A 20,973-nucleotide genomic window follows, 5' to 3' on the forward strand; every position below is an offset into this window, starting at 1 on the left:
CATTTTTTAAAAAGTTTTTAATGTTCTCATGCCATTACCACTGATGTTAGTTTCATTTGTTTGCTAATTCTATGATTAAATTTTTTTTTTTATAAAAATAAAAATAAAAACACTGACCTTGTTACCTTGAAAGTAGTTCTTCCTGAAGCCCACTTCTTACAAGCATTTAAATGTGTGCCTCAGGCAATTACTTTAAGACTACAGGGGAAGCATGGCTTCCTACATTAAAATGTGGAAATGAAATGTTTACCAGTGTGTCTACATGTGTCATTCAACACTCTTGGTGAAATTTAATATTTTACTAAATCAAAATAAAACTTATACAACAGTTAGATCACTGATCTGATTGGACAGTTGGTGTTCCAAGAGTGCTTATATATATAATATAACCGCACTAGGAGGTTTCACTGTGTATATCACTCCTTTTGTCCATGTTCGCAAAGTAAAATTCCAATTCTAGCAAGTTAACTGAAACCATTTGATGAGTATATATTTTTGTTACGTAATAATCCCATTATGAGAAATTTTAATTTATTCGAAATATTGTCACCTGCTAAGATCTTACCAAATAATTTTAAGCTTTTATGAGACCTAATGATTTGAAGCTAATTTGAGATTCATAGGTTAATATATAAAATAGCATTTTAAATTTGTACACTTGTGTGTCTCATAAGACAGTATCAGTTGTTTAAAAAATAAAATAATTAATTAATTACAAAGGACCCGTTTCTGGTAATCGTTTAATAAGGAAGTTTTTTATAAGTAAAAAGTCAGTTTGGAGTTCACAAGATTTATTTGATTTCTTACATAACCTAAGAAATGCCATCCAAATAAATAGTGAAATCAAAACTTCTTACTTACAGTAGAAACACCCATGAGTATGACTGTGGTCAGAATAACCGCTTATTCATTGGTTTTCAGTATCTTGTGCAATGTGTGTTTCGTTCTGAGCGTACCGAACAATTCAACCAAACCAACAGCATTAATAAAAGTAGAAGTGGTTTGGATTGCTTCATCAGCGAACAATGCATATTTTCTCAGCTAAAATCAGTCATATATAAATGGTATATTTATTCGTACAGAACACTAGCCTGTAAATTTTCCTTGGGAACCATAACTCGAAATTCCATGAAGTGTAAATTCTTTTTCAAGTTTCCCTGATTGCAGTATTAACTCTCAGCAATGGTGAAGGTGCGTCCAGTTCTGAAATAGTTCTCAATTTCCTCCAGTGTTCTCCCTTTTGTTTCAGGCACACATTTGGCTGTGAATATGATGTTCAGCACGCAGATTACACAGAAGAACAGAAAGGGTGCAAAAAGTCCATATGCCTCCTGCAAGGGAGAAAAAAAAGGCAAAGGGGGAACTTTATCCTATTCTTTGCACAATAGTGGAAAGTACAAACTGTGACACATTACGTAAAAGCACAAATTATCATCTGTTCTACTTTTTGGAATATTTCACACTGAGTGATTGCAACAGTCTAGTGGAATTGAGAAATTTCCAATCCGTCATTTGACCTTATATCAAATTAGCCTGCATTGCAATCCTATATTAAAATGGAGGTTTACATAGTTTTTATGTAATACATGATGCAAAATCATTAAATTTAGTCGTTTTAATTTTCCTGCTTGCTTGCTCTATTAACCATAAAAAAGTGCCATGGAATTTACCACTACGTGCATGAAGAGTTGTGTCAGCATAAAAGCAGTGGCCCAGCTGACTACCACACACATGCCTGAAGCAACGCCGCGTGCTGCAGTTGGCAGAATCTCTGCCATCAGTAGCCATGTGATCGGACCCCAGCCCATTGCATATCCTGCTCAGAAAATAAAACAATAATAACAGGATAACAGGAAATAAATTGTTTTGTGGATGTTTTACAACAATGAATGTAACTACAGGTGTCCCAAAAGTCTCCGTACATAGAAGAAATTAACACTTTTTAGGCAAAATGTTTTCCAAAATTTTTCATGCTTAGTTTAGATTATATATTTTTTATTTCATATAGCCTTTAAGAATGATATTGACCAAAAAAAAAAAAAAAAGAATGTACTAAAATCATTCTCATGTCTGGATCGGGAAGCCGTCGTAAGGTTGCGATGGACTTGCAATTAGCAGAGGTTACAACAGATGTGTTAACACGAGTTCATCATGAGTCAGAGAGATGACTCCATCGGTTTTTAAAAGGAAATTAAAATCATGTAGCAGATGTTTTGTAAATAAAGTTACATTTTGCTAAAAAATTTTAATTTCCCCTATGTATTGAGACTTTTGGGACACCCTCTATACACAAAAAAAGTAAGATGTGTCATCTTTAATAAATAACAAATGTATAATTCTTGGAAAATTGCTGAGGCATGAGAGGAATAAAATACTTTGGGACAAGCTGTTATTGAAAACTTATCTTCAACCCTGTTGTTGATTGTTTTCCAAAAACAGCATGCCACATAAAGTTTTATTCCTTATTTATACAACACCTTTATTGCATGGAAATGCAAGCATCCATTAGAGGATTAAAAGAATCTGAAAAACTGCATGATAATGGTAGGTTAAAAAAGGACACATAAGGTATAAATGTTATGTATATGTTTTTTGTAATTATCTTCACTTTGCGTGCATACTATAATTTATTCTTCAAGTTCAAGAACTTTATTCACAGCCATTTGCTTTTTGGCTACAAGGTTCAGGGTCGGGTTTGTAGGAAAGAGGAAGGAACAAGACAGAAGCGCAATAATCTTTAAAAAGAACTACATGACAAGACCTGGCAAAGCTTTTCCTTCCAAGCTAATCATATAAACCTTGCACTTTACACTGACTGAAAAGAAATTAGGAAGCTGCTGTACAAACCAATTCCTGTACACATTCTTTTCAGTAAAGCTTCAAGCGCAATCTGAAAACACAGCAGCAGTATGACTAATAAAATAATATAAAGTGTTGGCTATCCATCACTAGAATTAAAAAAAATTCTCCTCCATTCAAAAGCAGGAACTAGAATTAAACATATGGATAAATGCTGATGTCTACATTCATCAAAATGAAACTTGATCAAGACAAATTGTGGAAGCTGGCTGTTTCAGAAAGGCCACCCCAGACTGAGGAATTATGCTTATTCAGAAAGTGAGGAATGTGGTAGACTGGGAATGTGGTAGCCATCATCAAAAAATACAATCTATGTTTCTGCACATAAACTAACATAACTAAAAATAACTTATATTTTACATTTACAGCATTTGGCAGATGCCCTTATCCAGGGCAATTTACATTTATCTCATTTATACCACTGAGCAGTTAAGGGTTAAGGGCCTTAAGGTTGCCTGTGCTGGGATTTCAGTTCATGACCTTCCAATAAGTAGTCCAGTGTTAGATGTTAAACTATAAAGTATGGTTACATTATAGTTTATAACGTACTTCCAAATGATGAAACGAAGAAAGTGTTCATACCATCACTGAGTAAAATGATCAACATGAGCAAAAACTTGTTAACTGACATGATTCAAAATTGAGAAGCAAAATTGAAAGCAACATCCAATATTTACGCCTGGAGACCGATGTTCAGTAGTATCAACATGCTGTATTTTAAGTTTTGCTGATTTATCTGGATTTATTGTTAGCCATGGATATAAATAAATATTTGTCAGTACAGGAGTATTTAGTTAACATGTAAGCAAATATCAATGAATACGTGATAACTTACTTTGTCAACATTTCTTACGATATATTAAGTTAACAATTATTAAGTAAGGATCAATACACGATGGCCTGTGCTGTTATAGTAAAATACAACCCCAATTCCGAAAAAGTTGGGATTGTATGCTAATAAAAAAACAAAGAGGAGTGATTTGAAAATGTACTTTGACTTGTATTTAAACAAAAAACATATAAAGACAAGGTATTTAATGTTTTGCCTAATCAACTGTATAATTTTTGAAGATAAACATTTATTTTGAAATTGCAACATGTTCCAAAAAATTTAGGACTAATAGCGATGTGACAAATTGAAATAGGTGAAACAGTGTGAAAGAGGTGAGGTAATCGTCTAATCATAGTATATAAGGAGCCTACAAAAAAGGCCTAGTTCTTCAAGAGCAAGGATGGGTCGAGGTTCACAAATCTGCCAACAGATGTATCAGTGAATAACCAAAGAAAATTGGAAGGATTTTTGGCATTTCACCTTCTAAAGAGCACAATATAATTAAAAGATTCAAATAATCTGGTTAAATCTCTGTGCATAAAGGAAAGGCCAAAAACCACTTCTGAATGTGTGTGATCTCCGATTCCTCAGACGTCACTATCTTAAAAAGCGTCATGTGTCTGTAATGGATATCCTGACATGGGCTCAGGAATACTTTGGAAAACCTTTGTCAGTCAACACCATTCGCCACTGCATCCACAGATGCAAGTTAAGGCTTTACTATGCAAAGCAGAAGTCATACATCAACACTGTCCAGAAGCACCACTGACTTCTCTAGGCTCAGTCTCATCTGAAATGGACAGTAGCACGGTGGAATCATATTCGAGTCAACATTTAAAATATTTTTTGGACAAAACAGCCATTGTGTTCTACGAGCCAAAGAGGAAAAGGACAATCCAAGCGTCAGGTCCAAAAGCCAGCGTCTATCATGGTATGGGGGTGTGTCAGTGCCCATGACATGGTTAACTCGCACATCTGTTAGGGCAGCATTAATGTAGAAAGATATGTACACATTTTGGAGCAATATATGTTGCCATCCAAATGTCGTTTTTTTTTTTTTCCAGGGACTTCCCTGCATTTTCCAGCAGGACAACGCAAACCAGGTTTTGCCATGATTAAAAGTACATGGTTGTGTAATCAGAGAGTGCAGGTGCTAGTATGGCCTGCCTGCAGTCCTGACCTGTCTCTGATTGAGAATATGTGGTGCATTATGAATCGCAAAATAAAACAACGAAGACCCTGTACAGTTGAGCAGCTGAAGAAATGCATAATGGATGAATGGGGGAAAATGATGTTTGCTAAACTTAACCAACTGGTGTCTTCAGTGCCCAAATGCTTAATAAATGTTATTAAAAGAAAACGGGATGTTACAATGGTAAACAGTCACAATAGAATGTGTCAGTGATGTCTTTTCAATAGAGTACAGGATGAACTGAATTTTCAAATGACTCTTTTTTGTTTTTTTGCATTTTCCTTACTGTCCCAACTTTTTTCGGAATTGAGTCTTGTAACTGTCACCAGTAGAAAGTGGAATATTTTCCTTATTTATAATAGCACGTCCTGAGCTGTTTCGTTCCTCTTATACCACAGCAGTTTGTTAATGCTGACCATTTCTATTTCATCGGATTTTTTAATCTGTTACTAGTTACATTTAACATCTGAAACATCTTTAAAACAAGTTCCTGTTTTCACTTGCATTATGACAGTTGTGAACTGTCGTTCCCTCACCAACCTTTCTTTGCTTCTCTTGTGAAGTTAATAAGACAAAAATGACAGCTTTTTTATTGTTGTGACATAAATGCACAAGGTCCAAAAGACTCTCCTGTATCAGCTTTACCTCTGACTATTACAAAGTGCTAACATTGAAGACTCCTTCCAAATATGCTAAATAAATGTATTAATACAAGTGGATTAATATAAACCTTGCAGACGGAGCTATTGTGAGATGTGTTGTTATACAACCCCAATTCTGAAAAAGTTGGGACAGCATGGAAAATGCTAATAAAAACAAAGAAGAGTGATTTGTAAATGCACTTTGTAAATTTAAACAAAAAATGTATAAAACAAGGTATTTGATGTTTTACCTAATCAACTGCATAGTTTTTTGAAGAGAAATGTTTGCCTTGAAATTGACGCATGCAACACATTCCAAAAAAGTTTGGACAGGGGCAATTTAGGACTAATCACGACGAGTTGAAATAAGAAGGTGATGTGAAACAGGTGAGGCAATCCTCTAATCATAGTATATAATGAGCCTACAAAAAAAGCCTAGTCCTTCAAGAGCAAGGATGGGTCGAGGCTCACCAATCTGCCAACAGATGTATCAGCGAATAATCAAACAATTTGAGAACAACATTCCCCAAAGACATATTGGTAGGATTTTGGGCATTTTACCTTCTACAGTGCACAATATAATTAAAAGATTCAAGGAATCCAGTTAAATCTTGGTGTGTAAAGGGCAAGGCCAAAAAATGCTTCTGAATGTGCGTGATCTCCGATCCCTCAGACGTCACTGCCATAAAAACCGTCATGAGTCTGTAATGGATCTCCTGACATCGGCTCTGGAATACTTTGGTAAGTCTTTGTCACTCAACACTATTCGCCGCTGCATCCACAGATGCAAGTTCAGGCTCTACAATACAAACCAAGTGTTTTTCAGGCCAAAGAGAAAAAGGACCATCCAAGCTGTTATAAGCACCAGGTCCAAAAGCCAGCGCCTATCATGGTATGGGGGTGTGTCAGTGTCCATGGCATGGGTAAGTTACACATCTGTGAGGGCAGCATTAATGCAGAAAGATATGTACACATTTTGGAGTAACATATGCTGCCATCCAGATGTCGTTTTTTTTCCAGGGACATCCCTGTGTTTTCTAGCAGGACAATGCCAAACCACATTATGCCTGGATTACAAGTGAATGGTTGCATAAGCAGAGAGTGCGGGTGGTAGCATTGCCTGCATGCCGTCTCTGATTGAGAATGTGTGGCGTATTATGAATAGTTGAGCAGCTGAAGAAATGCATAATGGATGAACTGTGATTTCACTCAGCGCCCAAACGCTTAATAAGTGTTATTAAAAGAAATGGTGATGTTACTCACTGTTAAGCAGTTGACCGTCCCAACTTTTTTGAAGTGTGTTTCAGTCATCAAATTTGAAATGAGTGTATATTTTCAAAAATGAATTAAATTCACAAAGTAAACATCAAATAATGTGTTAATAATGTGTTTTCAATATAGTACAGGGTGAATAGAATTTTCAAATGACACTTTTTTGTTTCTTTCTTTTTTTTGCATTTTCTATACTGTCCCAACTTTTTCGGAATTGGGGTTGTAGAAAGTTAATCCACATCTTCTGCCTAGTAAGAATTTAAAATTCAACAGGACTTTTGCATTAATTGGTATGCTGTTAACATTACGTTACACTGGTTTAGGTTTAAAATGATGATATTAAATGAATTATTCTATGTGTGTTGCTTGAAATATACCGCAAGTCTTTTAATAATATAAAACCTGATATTGGATTGTATGGCTGGCATACTCCTTATTAAACTGTTTCACCTCTATTGCACAATCTTTTTAATAAACTAACGAATACATGGATAACTTTAAATTGAGCACTTACCAAATATTATAAACATGATGCTGATGAGGGGGATAAGTGTGCTGGAACTTATGGCATGGCCTGCCATGGCTCCATATGCATCTCCAGTCAATGGGACCTCAGCAGTAATGTTCCCAGTATCACACGATGTTTTGTGGGTGTATATGGTCATTGTCAGTGTGGCCAGATACATTATAAATGCTGAAAAGATTAAGTGCACAGTTTATCATTTTGGAAAGTTACTATCATGTTTTGCTAACTTTATTATAACTGACTTCCACAGCAACTGCAACGCTATGGTAAGTACTAAGCATCCAACAAAATATTCAACAGAACCCAAACTTGTTCTGCAACACAAACCTGATGTGTAAAGCAGAGCTTTCCTGCCAGCTTTGTCCATTAAAGCGGCTGCGATTGCAACAGACAGCAGTCTAACAACTCCTACTATTGCTGCATCGAACTTGGGCGCCTAGATAAACATGAAAAGATTTCATGTGACAGACTTCCACAAATTCCTCAGCAAATTCACACGAACAGACAACACTCAACACTGATTCAATAGATGTTCGAAGCCACTCACCAATGAAATGGATGTTTTCTCAAAAATAGGCTGAAGATAAACCAAGATGGGTGTAATACCTGTCATCTGCTGCAGGAATCTCATAAGCATAGAGATCAAGATTGGCTTGTACATGAAAGGACTCCTGAAATCTGACCACTGTATTTTAACCTGTTGGAAAGGTTACATTGGAGCAGTTATGCTATGCCAGTGGTATGCGGCAAAACATTTTGACGAGTATAGCTGCATAAAATTCCTTGATCTCCAAAGGTCTGAATAATGAATATGACTAAATGGTGACAATAGATGCCTTTTAACCATGATTGGTATATGGCTTTAAACAAGGCATGACATCACTTTACTAATCAGACCAGAGAGGAAAATAAAAAATCTATAAACATCTGTAAAATCTTTCTCTGTGAGCTATGTCTACAGAAATGCATGTGACTGGCCACAACAAGCTACAGCAGAGGATCTATTACAGAAGCCGCTGTTTTGTTTTGTTTTGTTTTTAGAAAACTGGAGATGCTAAACAGCCAGGTTTTTTCATACACAGTTCCATTGAGCTACAGTGGTTTTCAAATGCTCAGTTCGATCTGTGTACTACTTTGCTGGCTTTACATTTGAACCACGATCAAATAGTTGCATTACCACGATCAAATAGTTGCATTATTTGATACAAAAAGTCTTGTTCCATAGATTAACCATGCAAGTGTAATGTTGCTGTTTGTTTTTACCTGTGAATTGACACTGCGCTCAATTTGATTAAGTTCAGCAATGTAGTTTGAATCAGGGCCCCTGAGCCATTTGAGGGCTCTGGAGGCCTCATCTCGTTTGTCGTTGGTGATGAGGTAACGTGGGGAGTTTGGCATGAAGCACAGGAGGAATAGCATAACCAAAACAGGAACTTCCCCAGCTACAGCCAGCCATCGCCATGGCAGAACCAAGCCTGTGGGGGAAGAAAGGAAATCACACATAGATAGTGTAGCTTTTGTACATGCCACGGATTTCTCTTTAAATTCACATACACATCTAAATCTTCATGGCCAGATGGATTTCTAAATTAAAACGTACAGCGTGAATTTAACTGGGTGTCTTCAGAACAAACACCTCAGATGAGTTGCTAACAACAAAGATAACTCTGCACAACATGAGTGAATGAGAAAAGGCAGAAAGTGTGTGCCTTACCCAAAAGATAGAGTGCCAGACTTCCAAACACAGCCATTATCTGTGGACCAGATCCTAGGGCTCCTCTAACACCTGGATGTGAAATCTCTGACACGTAGACCTGTGATAGTAAAGCATAATGAAGGCCTATGCTAAAAAATACACCCAGAATAAAGGTGTTAATTAAAATTCAGTGTGTCATTCTATTTTTGGAATTATGTGCTGATCACACACACAAAGAGAATGGAAGTGTATCAATTTATTTGCAGTATTATTGTAATATGCGAGTTAGATTTTAGTTTTTATGATTAAAGTACATTTACTTTTGCTGTAGTGCAATAAAAAAGAGCCATAAAAAATAAAATGTTTACATAATGTTTTTAAATTAAAGGTGTACAAAGATTAATTAAACAAAAAAAAAATCAGACATTTACTTATTGCATAAGTTCCCTCCCTTGGGTCAATACTTTAGTAGTACTTAGTAATACTTACGTAGAACCACCTTTGATTGCAGTTATACCTTCAGGTTCTCTTTATTTCCTTAGCATGTATAAATTCTCATATTTTGCCCATTCATCCTGGATAAAATGCTCAAGCTCTATCACAATGGTTTAAGACTAATGTAAGGCACTGTATGTCAGAATTCAACATGGAACGTCTGTTTTTCTTTTGTTTGGTTTTGTTTTTTGGGTTTTAAAAAAAAAAAAAAAAAAAAAAAAAAAAAACAAGGAATTTGAGACATGAAATCTGATTTATTATGCCTGGGAATATACCTACAGGAATGGAGCTGGCTGTAATGCCACCAGCGATGCCTGTGAGCAGTCTGCCCAGGAGAAGCAACCACACTTTATGCGCTGCCACCATCATGACAAACCCTGCCGTGGAGGGAATTACAGATATCATGATGGTGTGTTTCCTTCCAATTCTGTCATTCATCACCATGGCACTCAACCCTCCTACTATAGCTCCAATCGCAAAAACAGACTATTCAACAAATAGAACAGAATCAGAGTCAAATTCATTGGACAGGTACACAAACATGTATAAAATTTCTGAATTTTGGTTATAACTGGCATTTAAATCAGGAGAAAAACATTGAGAGAAGATAAGAAACTGTAGCAGATTTCACATCATATCCCTTCATTTACATTGCTTATAGATTCATTCTCAAACAGTTTAGGATGAGGTGATATTTAGTGAGAAACAAACAAGCTGCTCTTACCCCAAACCAGGAAATCTGATGAACATCCATGTGCAGATTTATATCTTTCTCCACCTGAAGCTGTGGGATCACAGCGGACGGAAATACCATAGCATATCCAAAAATGAAATTGCCCAAAACAGCCGAAAAGGCCGCAACAAAAAGCCAGTGGTTTCTATTGGAAAACAAGGTTGCAACACAAATTATTCAACATTAAATGTCCCCTACAAATAAACAGGATATCAGAGCTATACAATAGAGAAATATAAAATAAGTCACACACTGTGAAAATGCTAGTGCTAGTTAAAAATCAAGTTAGTTAGTTAGTTTGTTTGTTTATTATTTTGATGGTCACTCCACCATATAAGTCGTACATACTGGAGCAAAATGTTGTTTCTTCTGGACCAGATGCAACATATAAAAATGTAGTAGAGCAATAAATACAGAGGACAATAAATACTCAGGATACTGTATACATAGAACAATAAACAATTTGTAAAAAACGACAATAGAGATAGGCCTGTTCGGGGCTACAGATGTTCAGAGCAAACTAGTTTAAACAGATGTCTATAAATTTATAAACTGAAGACTATACACAATCATAGAGTTTGGTTAGACAAAGTGGAGAAAATAGAGAAAATACAAAAGAGAGAGAGAGAGAGAGAGAGAGAGAGAGAGAGAGAGAGAGAGAGAGAGAGAGAGTTACCTTATATTTTTCTGTTTATTCTTTTTACTCGCCAATAATGGAGCTGCTTCGTTTCCTTCTGATGCCATTGTTTCCTCTGTGTCCTCACTATCTGACTAACTTACTATCTGACCGCTTCATATTTTAGATTAGACTAAAGTGAAACCGAGACTGGGAGTTTGAAATCTTGGACTTTTTCATGTCAAGCCAGACAAGACTGAGAGGAATTGAGGAAGCGGTTTACAAAATACGGATTCGGCAGCCCTGGCCTGTGTGTTTTATGTTAATCATAAAATTTTGCTTATCCCCAATATGCTGCAACATCATAAAACACGATTATTTCATTTTGCAGTAAATAATGAGATGACCGCGCGCGAGGATGCAGAGCGCATGCGCAGTTGTGTGCCGGCATGTTCGCGGTCTCCAAGCGCTCAAAAACAAACACACACACACGCAAAAAAAAAATAAATAAAAACATCCACACAACCGTCTCCTCACGAATGTAGAGCTGAAAGACTTAGTTATAGAGCTCAAAATCTTTCCTACATGGAAAATTATGTGGTAAAGTTATTCGGGGACGTGTTTGTTTTATTTTATGAAAGAATGCTTTTTGTTTTTGTTTGTTTGTTTTTTGTTTTTGTTGTTGTTGTTGTTGTTGTTGTTTTTTTTTTTGTTAAAAGTATTGTAACCATATAACAAGTTTGAAAAGGTAACTGGCTAGTGGCTAATTTGTCCATCTGTTTACAGGTTGTAGATGTGATGTGTCCAGGCTCCTTTGGTATCACCTTTTTTGTAGAAGAAAGAAATTCTGGCTTGGAATACACATTGAAGAAGGTATTAAAGAACACTAGTTAGCTAAAACTAAACACTAGTTTAGTTTTAGCTATTCGTGAGCCTGAATAATTTCAGAATTACTTTTTTAGGTGGAATGTTTGGATGAAACTAGAGCCAATCGAAGCCTACAGGAGGTAGACAACCAACTAATTCAACTTAACTACTATCCCTATACCAAAGATTGTGTAACAAATAATTTTGGTTATATTTTTTGCTTTGATTTGTAATGAGTTAGCTCTGTTTGTGTGTGCTGTTCCTAGGCTTTGTGTCTCATCGATGTGAATCACCCAAACATTGTCAGATACAGAGAGTTATTTGTATTGTGGGATAAACACGTAAGACCTTGTGAATTTGCTCACAGAAATCCAAGTTTGTTTTGTCTTTAAGTATTTTTGTTGTTGTTTCTGTTCGCATACATAGTTTGATTAATATACAACAGATTATTTAAGACAAGTCATTCATCATAGATAACATCATCCATGCTTTCAATGGTAATGGACTGTCCTTATATGACCACCCTCAAAATAGTCATCTCGTCTCAAAGGGAGCAAAAGGAGAAGTTTGAAGACAAGGTATCATCTATGTCATCTGTATTAATTCACTAGCTAAAAGAATTATATCAGCCAGGTGTATAGCAATTTAGCCAATTGGCTTCTTTTTTATCTGTTTCAATGTCTGTGGTATTTATTCTAGAAATGCATACTTTGTATAGTACTTACAGATGTTCTTGGGACAAATGGTGGATGCATTGGCCTACCTCCACAACAGAAACATTTTACACAGGTTAATAGATGTATTTACAAATTACATCATCTTATATCTTTACTACATCTGCATATCTTTTATATAGCCTCCACTATAGTTGATTATATTGATTGTTAAAATTGTGGCGTGAAAGATCTGCTTTGTGTGTAACTTTTAGAAATCTGAAACCATCCAACATTTTGATGAGCAGTGACTCTGTCTTTCGCATATGTGATTTTGGAACAGCAACTATCACACAAGATCGTACAAAGGTCGATATAAGAATCAAAGAGAGTACGTTTAACCTGCATTGTATACAACTGTAAAAGCACTCAATAACAATGTGACAGAATCTCGTGATTACGATAACAAGACGTTCACAATACTCAATACACATTACGATGTTTTAAGTGATCATTTAATTATGTTGCTTATCCCCAAATGGTGGCAGTTCGATAACAAAATAATAGCATGTACTGCAGTTTTGTTGACATTTAAGGATTCCACGTTCTGTCTTGATTACTGATGCCAACATGCTCTCAAAAAAGGCACTGAAACTTATATGTATTGATAGGAAGCAGTGCTCTTGAACCAAAAAGGAGCCAGGTAGTTGTGTACTTAAATATATGACCTCATCACCAGGAATCTGAATGTTTATTCAGTGGAAAAAAGTCTCCTCATTCGGTTTTTTAGAAATGGATATGAACCACTGCTTGAGATATGCAGTGCCATCTAGTGGACAAAAGTAAATGACTGTTCTCGAGGTTACCAGGTTGTGCTGCTTCTGACAAAGGCATTGGACTGTAATTGAGTTTAGATATATTTAGTCACTGATTCGACTGCCTTACAGTGCTCTAGGCAGATTGTAAACTGTGACATCCTGACATGCATAACTGTTAATCTGTCTTTCTAGATGAGAAGTGCTGGATGGCCCCGGAGAGCGTGATGTTGCTCCAGTGGAGTGACAAGTCTGACATTTGGTCACTCGGCTGTGTCCTCCTGGATATGCTGATATGTCACATACTGAATGTACATTACTCTCTTATTTGTCTTTTGTCAAATATACTGTCAAATAATAAATGACAGTAGTTTCTGTCTCAGTTTGTAAGACGTTTGCATAATTCTCTATTCACTGAAAAGTGATCCTTCTTTTCTTCTTTCCAACAAAGGTCAGCATTTTGAAATGAAATAACTTGAATTTCAAATAGATTCGAGGATTTATAAATGTTTGAAATGTTTTGCTGTGGTGTTTCTTGGTCTCATGCTAGCTTTGCCTTAGTAATAAACAGTTTCACAATAGCTCATTATTAATTTGGCATTTTGCAGGAGGAGGCCTCTTTGTTACAGTTGAGTCAACTGAGACAAGATCTCAGTCCTTTGGATCTTATCATATGCAAAGACTTTCGCAAGCTCCTCACCAGGATGTTAAGCCACAATCCGGAAAATAGAGCCAATGTCTGGTCAGTTTAAATCCATAGCTTAAAAAGGTGTACCCACATGTTTTTTGTTTTTTTTAAAAAAAAAAAAAAAAACATCTGCTCAAGATATTACTTACAGTGATTTTACATATTCGTATGTGTCAAAGTTAAACACAAAGTTTTTAACTTCACCCTCTTGTACAGAACAGATGCGATATATAATGCATTAATTTAATGATTTTTCAATGAAAATTGACACAAGAATAGTTGAGTTTTCTGTTAATACAGGGTGCTGGCAAATGAAGCTGTTGTGAAACAAAGTCTGATTCTCTGTGGTTCTTCACCACATTCAATTAAGCGGACTCTTCCTCAAGGAGTCACTGGGCCACCATTCCATGAAGGGATTGACAGTGTTTTGGGTATGTACTATAACTTAGAAACATATCCCCAATTTCACATCCTATGCTAATTTAGAAAGCTGTCTACATGCTTAGACAATAGTAAAGTCAAATTAAAGATATACTACATTAATGTATTCATTCTAATATGTTATTGTTTCCATGAGTAACACCACATTCATAGTGACTTGCACCATTGTGACTTGTAATACTTTTATTAAGAAACTTGTTGTCACGGGGCTCCTGAGTAGTGCAATTGCTCTTAAGAGATCATAAGTTCCAATCCTGACAGTGCCACAGCCATCCATGGAAGGGAGTCCAAGAGAGCAAAATTGGCCATGCTCGGTGGGGAGGGAGGAGTGTCATACTATCTCTCCCCTGTCAATTACTGTGATATTAGCCAATCTTTGGCATCTGTGAGCTCAAGCATGCGGAAGGCTGGCTTGATGTGTCTCGGGAGAAGCATGTGACTTCACCCTCACCCTCCCAAGTTGCTAGCTGTTGAATGACAGGGGAGACCAAACTTGTGGGTGGGAATTGGCCAAGATTAAAATTAGGGGGGAAATAAAATAATAATAATAATAATAATAATAATAATAATAATAATAATAATAATAATAATATAAAAGTGTTGCTACTACAAAAACTTCTTTGGGAACGTCTTCAAGCATTTACACTGTGCAGTTTTGTGGTTATGGGATAAACTACTTTTTTTTTGTCTTTTTATTAGCTTTAAGAGAATAAAAAAGAGAGAGGGTGGTGTAGAAATGACTGTTTATACTTGCTACAACAAAGTGATTACAGGAACTAACTTGTTCCACAACATTAAATGTAACTATAAATGGATAAAACGTAAAATGCATAGTTCCACAGTACAGTTGATGTGGTATAAAAGGAATAAAACACTATGGGACATGCTGTTATGGGACAGTAATCAACTTGAGAGTGTAACATCATTACACAATCCTGTCGTTGATTATTTCCTTAAAGCATGACCCCAGGAGCTTTATTCCTCACTTACAGTGATTGTTCTATATTATAGATTTTATGATGACTTATACAGATGTGGAGGCCATTCAGCTTTCTGTTCTGTCATACCTACTGAAGGAGGAAAGAAAGGGTACATCTTCTCACTTGATTTTTTTTGTTATATTTAAAGAAAGAATACTAAGAGTATGGATATGAATATAACTTCTATAATTTAATGCATTAAGAGTGCATTCTTTATATAATAGCCATGAGCAGAATTGGTGATGTGGTAGAGGCTGTGACTTCTGCTATGCTGAGCCACTCTGAGTCAGCTTGCATTCAGCTGAAATCATTCCAGCTCATACAACTCCTTCTAACTGCAGGTTAGTATTCTATATATATATGTTCCTTAATGAACAGCTTGTCCTGTTACAACCCCAATTCACTTACTTTTTTGGAATTGGAGTTGAATTTTAGGACAATATATTGGCGAGGACTGTTGCCTGTGAGGAGAAAATGTTATTTCCTGTGTCCTGAAAGCTGTGCAGAACAATCCAAAGACCACAGATCTGCTAGCCAATGCCTTTCAAGTGCTCTTACTCATTTCAATGAATGATGTGTATTTGATGTCCCCACCTCTACTGTAAATGTCTGTATTCATTCACTGCAGTATGGATTCTAAGAAATCTCCTCATGTAGTTGTGTGGTGATTTGGGAAACCCTGTTGGATATCCCTGTGTCTGAATTCTGGCAAACAGTCAAAAAAGACAGAAAAATTGAGTATGCTTATAACATATTTTGACAGATCAACTTAAAGAAATCATACATATATTTAATCAAAACAACATGGAAGGTGTTTGTTTACTTTTTAATCTTGCCTAGGCTAGTTTCCTGCAAAGATCACACTGGGTAAGGAGCCAGTTTAATCAGTGTAGTAGTAAAAACAGTCAGTCTGCCTAAAGATGTCTAAAACCTTGCTAGCTACGTGTTATTTCCTCACATCGTGAATGTCACAATTTGATCAAGCTGTTTGATATGAAATGAACATAAGCTTAATCAATTCAGTTTGTAATCAGTTACTGGCTGTCAAAATGTATGGTCCAGTGAAGCAGTCAGAATGAAGTCTTTCTCCTTTTAACTTTTGGGAGAAATCAGATTAAAATGCTATAACTTTACTTGCTGTTGAGATAGATACAAAAGAGAAACACATTTCAGTTCAGGGAAGCCTGTAGTTTTCAGAACAATATATAGTAGAACATTTGAAATTTCACCATTTGTTAATTAGGTATTTTTAGATATTATTAGATAATTATTGTTGCAATTTCTACAGCTTTGTTTTAAGATTGATATGCTTGTTCTTTGCTAGAGGAGGCCTGTGAACTGATTGTGAAACTGGGCAGTGTTCATCATGTATTGAATACATTAAAGGACTACCCACATGAGAAGGATATCATCATCCCTTGCTGCAAAATCATACAGTGTACACTGGAAAAAGGTCATTGTAATAACAGTTAAATCACCAATAAATTAAGCCTGACCAAAGGACTTCATGGTTAAAAAGATTTTAAGGCTTGCTAATAGAGTACTGCTGTGATTTTTATTATACGTATTAGTATGAAAAGTTAACTTCAGTTCATCTGTTCTCTTAAGGCTATGGTGCTCCAGAATCATTTCCAGATGCTGTTGAGACATTGTGCATTGTGGGTGAGATGCATATTCAAGATGCAGTTGTGACAGAATGCTTGTGTGCTGCACTACAGTTTCTGATTAATCAAGGTAAAATAATGCAGTTCAAGTATACGAGCCAAGGACACACCTTCAGTTCTACTGCATAAACATAAAATATGTCAGCACTAGAGTTGGGTATAACACGTTACAAAGTACAAATTTATGTAATTTGATTACAGTTACTGATGTCAATAAAATTACGTTATTTGCATTAAAAATGAATGTTAAGACAATATTAAGTAAAATGCATTTTTAAAATAAATCACATTTGGCACGAGTGCCGGGGCATAACCTGGCCTGGGCCTTCGGGGCTGTAGCCATGAAAATTTTTTCTTTAGCCTGAATAATTCTCCACTTGGAGTGGATTGTTACTACGTAACTGAACCTCAGCAAAAGAAGACGGCGGTGTGGAAATTTCATATCTCCAGTGAATGGAGGAAAGACCAATCAGACAGAGTTTATTGGCTGACAGCTCTCAATTCTGCTAAACGCTAGCTCACAGTCAGTTTGAGGAAAAATGAATATACGCCGATTTAAAAAAACAAAACAAAAAAACATTTAAACCAGTATAGGAGTTGAAATTGAAACAGTAGCATCCTCTGATCCTGAGCAGGAAAACAAGGTGTGTAAATGTCTATATGAGTTCCAGTTTACATGAACATGATATGAGCAGAGCATAAAGAAAGATAATATATTTTACATGGTACTGTAGCAGTTCAACCCATAGCTTAGTTGTGCCTCCCCTTGTCTAGCGACACCAAACTAGCCTAGTTAGAAAAGTTATATATTTTATCAGTCTGGTAGTCCTACAAACAGTGGCAACACCCAAGTCAAGTTTTACAATAAATCCAACTTTTTTGTAGTGTATTTTTGTAGGTTTGATAGGTTTTGAAAGTAACTTGAAAATAAAGTAATTAGTAATCTGATTACTTTTTACATGCAGTAATCAGTAATGTAATCACATTGCAATTTTAAAGTAGTAATTAGTAATCTGTAGTGGATTACCTTTTTTGAGTAACTTACCCAACACTGGTCAGCACTAAAGCAGAATTTTCTTTCACTTTCGTTTTTATCTATATAGCACTACATGAAGAGAAAGATATTGAGAAGGCTACTTGTCTCTTGATTCATCAACTCAAAAGTCATCCAAATGAAGCTGTTATAGTGAACCATGTGTTTGTCGCTATGGCCGGCTTAATCACAACGTCAGGTCAGAGATCCTGTGATCTATCTAATAACTAAGTGCTAATGACATATGTAAATTGATTGACATTGTCCAGTCTGAATTATAGTGGCATGTCATTCTACTTAGTGCTCTAGATGTCAAATAGTGATTTCATAGCCAAAGCCATGTCCAATAAACTAATTAAAATATTCTATACATTCTCAAAGTCATTCTCCCTATCTGTCCACCTCAGAGACTGCTGCTTTACAGCTTCTCCATGTACCAGATGAAATAAATGGTGTTTATCACATCATGGCCGCTCGAAGACACCATTCAGATTACCCAAAGGTCACAGAGAACTTTTGCCATCTACTGAAGCAACTAGTCCAACATGGTAAGTGCAAAAACATACTTTGGTTAAAAATGGATCATGTATTAAAAAGATCAGTGAAGTAAAGGTATATTTGCTTGTTGAAATAAGAGGTAACTAATTTAGAATAAATATGTTTAGGTACAGTAAAAATAACTGTATTTACAGATGAGTGACAAATTAAAGGAAAAACTAACAAAGTGTCTTAGTGTCAGGAATGCAGGCACTGTATGCAAGTGCAGGTAGACAAGTCTTCAATAATCAAAGCAATCAAGAGAAAAAAGTCACCAAAAAACAGAGTCAAGGTGCAGGCAAAGGTCAGGTCAGGGAATAAACAAACAGCATAAACTGCATGATGCAAGAGCAAAAACCAGAATAGCAATCACAAATCAAAGGCTTGGTAAAGACTGGTGAAAAACAACACAGAGCATATACATCACAAAGTAAGAGTGCACTGATGATGCTTATATAGTGAGCATGTGTAATAGAGTCTGGATGAGTGCAATCAGTAGTCGGGTGACAGTGAGATTGTCTGTGATGGCTGTAGTCCTTGGCGGCCACGTTTGTAGATTACACTGTATTCTGGGAGCTGTAGTTCGACACTGATTCCAGCATGGACATGACACTTAGTTTTCTGTTCAGCTTCAGCTCCAATGCACCTTGGTATAATGTACAAGTCTCTGGAACTGTAGTGTATCATTGAGCACCATTATTCCAAAAGATATTACCTCATATGTTCATGTTTTGATGATGGTGGTGGAGAGCACTATCTACCACGTCAGTCCAAAATCTCCTGTAGGTGTTCAACTGGGTTGAGATCTGGTTACTATGAAGGCATAAAATATGATTTACCATTCAGTGAGCCTTCATGCCATTCATTATAGGATAATGATAGGATTTTGTGTTGATTTGCAGTAACAGTTCAATGCAAGTATATCCAAACCATGCCAGCTAAATGCATAACAGAGCTACAGGCTTTTTCTTTTAATTTGTCACCTGTCTATATATGCACTGTTGTTGAATTACGCTTTCAGTTGCATGTCAATGAGAAAGTACATTTCTTTATATTATGCTTAAGTTAACATATCAAAGCACAAATAAGATACTTCAAATATACTTTGCATATATGTGTTGACAATTGATGTATTTGGATCTCAGATGCTGTCATTCCTGAATTGCTTGCTAAAAATGTACAGGAAGAATTGGGGCAGATACTGCAACAATATGAGTCCATCACGGTTTGTAGCAGGATTATTTTTCAACTTGTTGTCCCATATACCATTTGACAATTAGACAAATATGGATGTGACTTGACTTTAAACAGCTATTCTGTCCCTCTTAGGAGACTGTACTGTTGGCACAGGACGCCCTGTCGAAAATGATGAGCATTAAATGATGTAGAGTCGATAAGTTCAGCATGACCACGGCCATGTGGGCATTTCAATTTAGCATATCATAAATATTCATATATCCTTGCATTCCTTTATGAGCATAAAATTGTTCCATGTTTTTGGTCAATAAAACAACATATTCAACCATTTAGAATTCTACATAATTTATTTTTGAAGGTCTAAATTACATGCTTCCAGTATTAATAAATAATACCCAAAATACTCGCATTTGGTAAGTGTGTTATCCCAGAGAACATAGGGCTACATCCTGGATGGAATGAAAGTCCATCACAGTGCACCATTTTCAATCATTTACATATATGGGAAATTTATGATAACAGATCCACTTACTTTCATTTACCAGACAACCCAAAATACATAACATTTTTAAGCTACATATTAATTTTATCCAACGTGTCTTCATGGATGGATTCATATATGCCATACAGGACTCCTGACCCCTCATGTTTTAAGTAAAGGAAGAATGTTCCTATAATTAATGAGAAAACATTATAAGAACTACAAAGTTAAATATCAGTGCATTGCATTTTCAGAAGGACAGGAACATCTTAGCTTGACCAACGCTGTGTAAAATGTGTGAGTATGTTATTATCATACTGATTCGCTTGAAACAGCTGAAATATGGATCAGTCTAAGATTCAAAACATGACCGTTATAAACATGGTGCAATTTATCATAGCCGATCCACTTACCGTCATGTTTTTGGGAGGTAGGAGGAACCTGGACAACACAGAACAACCAAAATACATAAAGTCTTTCAGCTACATATTGACTCATTCTATCCAAACTCTCTTCATGGATGGATTCATACAGGACTCCTGACTCCTCATGTTTTAACTAAAGCAGCGATGTTTTGCATAACTAATGAGGAAACAATCTAGGAAATATGAAGTTGGATTTCAGTGCACTGCATTTTCAAGGGGGACCAGATCATCTTGGTTTGACTAATGCTGTGTAAGAAGTGTGAGTATGTTATTATCATCATTGATAACCAGCAGAGATGTGGATCAGTCTAAGATTCAAAACATGATCAA

At 36.0% G+C, this 20,973-nt stretch overlaps 2 protein-coding genes across 5 annotated transcripts; one reads left to right on the forward strand and one right to left on the reverse strand.

Annotated features, from left to right (window-relative positions):
• Nucleotides 1–723: 723 nt before the first annotated feature.
• LOC108265450 (solute carrier family 2, facilitated glucose transporter member 6) lies at nt 724–11,148 on the reverse strand. Its single transcript, XM_017467775.3, has 10 exons — nt 10,923–11,148; nt 10,238–10,391; nt 9,793–9,999; nt 9,037–9,136; nt 8,586–8,797; nt 7,870–8,019; nt 7,650–7,758; nt 7,311–7,490; nt 1,671–1,816; nt 724–1,331 (listed from the first exon to the last, which is right to left on the reverse strand). Exons 1-10 carry the CDS (start codon nt 10,988–10,990, stop codon nt 1,170–1,172), a joined length of 1,488 nt encoding a protein of 495 aa, XP_017323264.1. The 5' UTR covers nt 10,991–11,148; the 3' UTR covers nt 724–1,169.
• A 149-nt stretch (nt 11,149–11,297) lies between these two features.
• On the forward strand, nt 11,298–20,065 carry LOC108265449 (serine/threonine kinase-like domain-containing protein STKLD1). Of its 4 annotated transcripts, none has more exons than XM_017467769.3 (18): nt 11,298–11,462; nt 11,649–11,735; nt 11,825–11,869; nt 11,996–12,070; nt 12,203–12,307; nt 12,448–12,518; nt 12,658–12,773; nt 13,393–13,508; nt 13,806–13,939; nt 14,186–14,316; nt 15,338–15,415; nt 15,531–15,647; nt 16,631–16,759; nt 16,915–17,040; nt 18,074–18,202; nt 18,411–18,551; nt 19,686–19,765; nt 19,870–20,065. In XM_017467769.3, the coding sequence occupies exons 1-18, from the start codon at nt 11,448–11,450 to the stop codon at nt 19,921–19,923; spliced, it is 1,749 nt and encodes a 582-aa protein (XP_017323258.1). In that variant the 5' UTR covers nt 11,298–11,447; the 3' UTR covers nt 19,924–20,065. The 4 variants fall into 4 exon arrangements, with proteins under 4 accessions (XP_017323258.1, XP_017323260.1, XP_017323263.1 ...); XM_017467771.3 differs by having other exon boundaries at nt 16,915–16,968; nt 19,870–20,057; XM_017467774.3 differs by lacking the exon at nt 12,658–12,773 and having other exon boundaries at nt 12,264–12,307; nt 19,870–20,057.
• The last annotated feature ends 908 nt before the right edge of the window (nt 20,066–20,973 follow it).

This window comes from Ictalurus punctatus, chromosome 5 (genome assembly GCF_001660625.3).
Source record: "Ictalurus punctatus breed USDA103 chromosome 5, Coco_2.0, whole genome shotgun sequence".
Taxonomy (NCBI): domain Eukaryota; kingdom Metazoa; phylum Chordata; class Actinopteri; order Siluriformes; family Ictaluridae; genus Ictalurus; species Ictalurus punctatus.

Excerpts from the sequence above, each read along its gene's own strand:
- LOC108265450 (XM_017467775.3), bottom strand. The coding sequence starts at position 10,990 with ATGGCATCAGAAGGAAACGAAGCAGCTCCATTATTGGCGAGTAAAAAG. Across the intron at positions 8,020-8,585 it reads AGCGCAGTGTCAATTCACAG|GTTAAAATACAGTGGTCAGA; the intron begins GTAAAAACAAAC and ends CCTTTCCAACAG. Across the intron at positions 1,817-7,310 it reads CATCATGTTTATAATATTTG|GATATGCAATGGGCTGGGGT; the intron begins GTAAGTGCTCAA and ends TTTTCTGAGCAG.
- LOC108265449 (XM_017467769.3), top strand. Across the intron at positions 15,648-16,630 it reads ACAACTCCTTCTAACTGCAG|AGGAGGCCTGTGAACTGATT; the intron begins GTTAGTATTCTA and ends GTTCTTTGCTAG. Across the intron at positions 19,766-19,869 it reads AACAATATGAGTCCATCACG|GAGACTGTACTGTTGGCACA; the intron begins GTTTGTAGCAGG and ends TGTCCCTCTTAG.